We start from the raw sequence: 963 nt of genomic DNA on the forward strand, positions 1-963 counted from the left end.
ATGGAGATCGATCAAGATGCGGCTGCAGGAAAAGTGTCGGTGCGTCAGACCAAGTTTGCGAAGGACATCCTGGAGAAGTTTGGCATGGAGAAATGGAGCGGTTTGTGAACAGCCTTACTAAGCGCAGTCTTCATTTCGTCGAGATGACTAAGCTGCCGAGGCTCACAAAGCAAAAAAAGTATTTTTATCACACGACACAAATGGATTTAAGTCAACAAAAATGATTCTCACATTTGCCGACAACAGCAACTTTTGTTTCGTCGTGCAACCATGTTGCCTTTTGTTGCTCTCTAGTAGCTGCGGCCCCAGAGCACCCAGCACTTGGCCGGCTTGCCACTAATGAAGCACTTGGTGTCTGCAGTCACTGGGCTCTCGTCGTTCTTCTTGTAGGGAATGCATAGCGTCTTTGCAGCAGCACTGGTGGCCGTGTTCTCGGCCTCATCCTCCAGACCCATGAGAGCCAGCGACTCCTCGCGCGACTTGGTCTTGACGATCTCCTCCCACTCGATCTCGTCGCAGAATGGAGTCAGAGCCATGCAGCCGTCCTGGAGAGAAGGCACAAAGTCCTTCCAGTCGGTCACTTCGCGGATGTGGCCGTCGCGCTGGGCCGTGGCACGCTCCAGCATTTCCTGCTGGATCTGCTCCAACAGGGCCGGGATACGGGTGGCCAACTCGGCCTCAGGGATGTCCTCCTTGGCTCCGTTGTCACGACGCACCACACGCACCTGTTCAGCGAACCGTTCTGCGCCCACAGCAAATACCTCGTCATCCTCAGCACCGTTGCTCCCTCCCGGCAACGCGATTACACTTGAAACACTTGCCCTTAAAGCTACCACCGTTCTTCCTTGGACTGTTCCCCTTTCGACCGTCACTTCGGCCGCCCTTGAACCGTCCACCGCTACCGCTCACAAGAAACGCTTTCTCCGTCGTCTCCTTCTTTTTGCAACCGTTCGTGCTCCTTCA

The 963-nt window shown here is 54.7% G+C and overlaps 1 protein-coding gene across 1 annotated transcript; it reads right to left on the minus strand.

Moving 5' to 3' along the window:
* Positions 1–221: 221 nt before the first annotated feature.
* PITG_22310 (uncharacterized protein) lies at positions 222–626 on the minus strand (the record flags this gene model as incomplete). The annotated part of the gene is made up of 1 exon (XM_002909838.1): positions 222–626. One exon carries the CDS (start codon positions 624–626, stop codon positions 291–293), a length of 336 nt encoding a protein of 111 aa, XP_002909884.1.
* Positions 627–963: the final 337 nt, after the last annotated feature.

This window comes from Phytophthora infestans, genomic scaffold, assembly GCF_000142945.1.
Source record: "Phytophthora infestans T30-4 supercont1.2294 genomic scaffold, whole genome shotgun sequence".
Taxonomy (NCBI): Eukaryota; Oomycota; class Peronosporomycetes; order Peronosporales; family Peronosporaceae; genus Phytophthora; species Phytophthora infestans.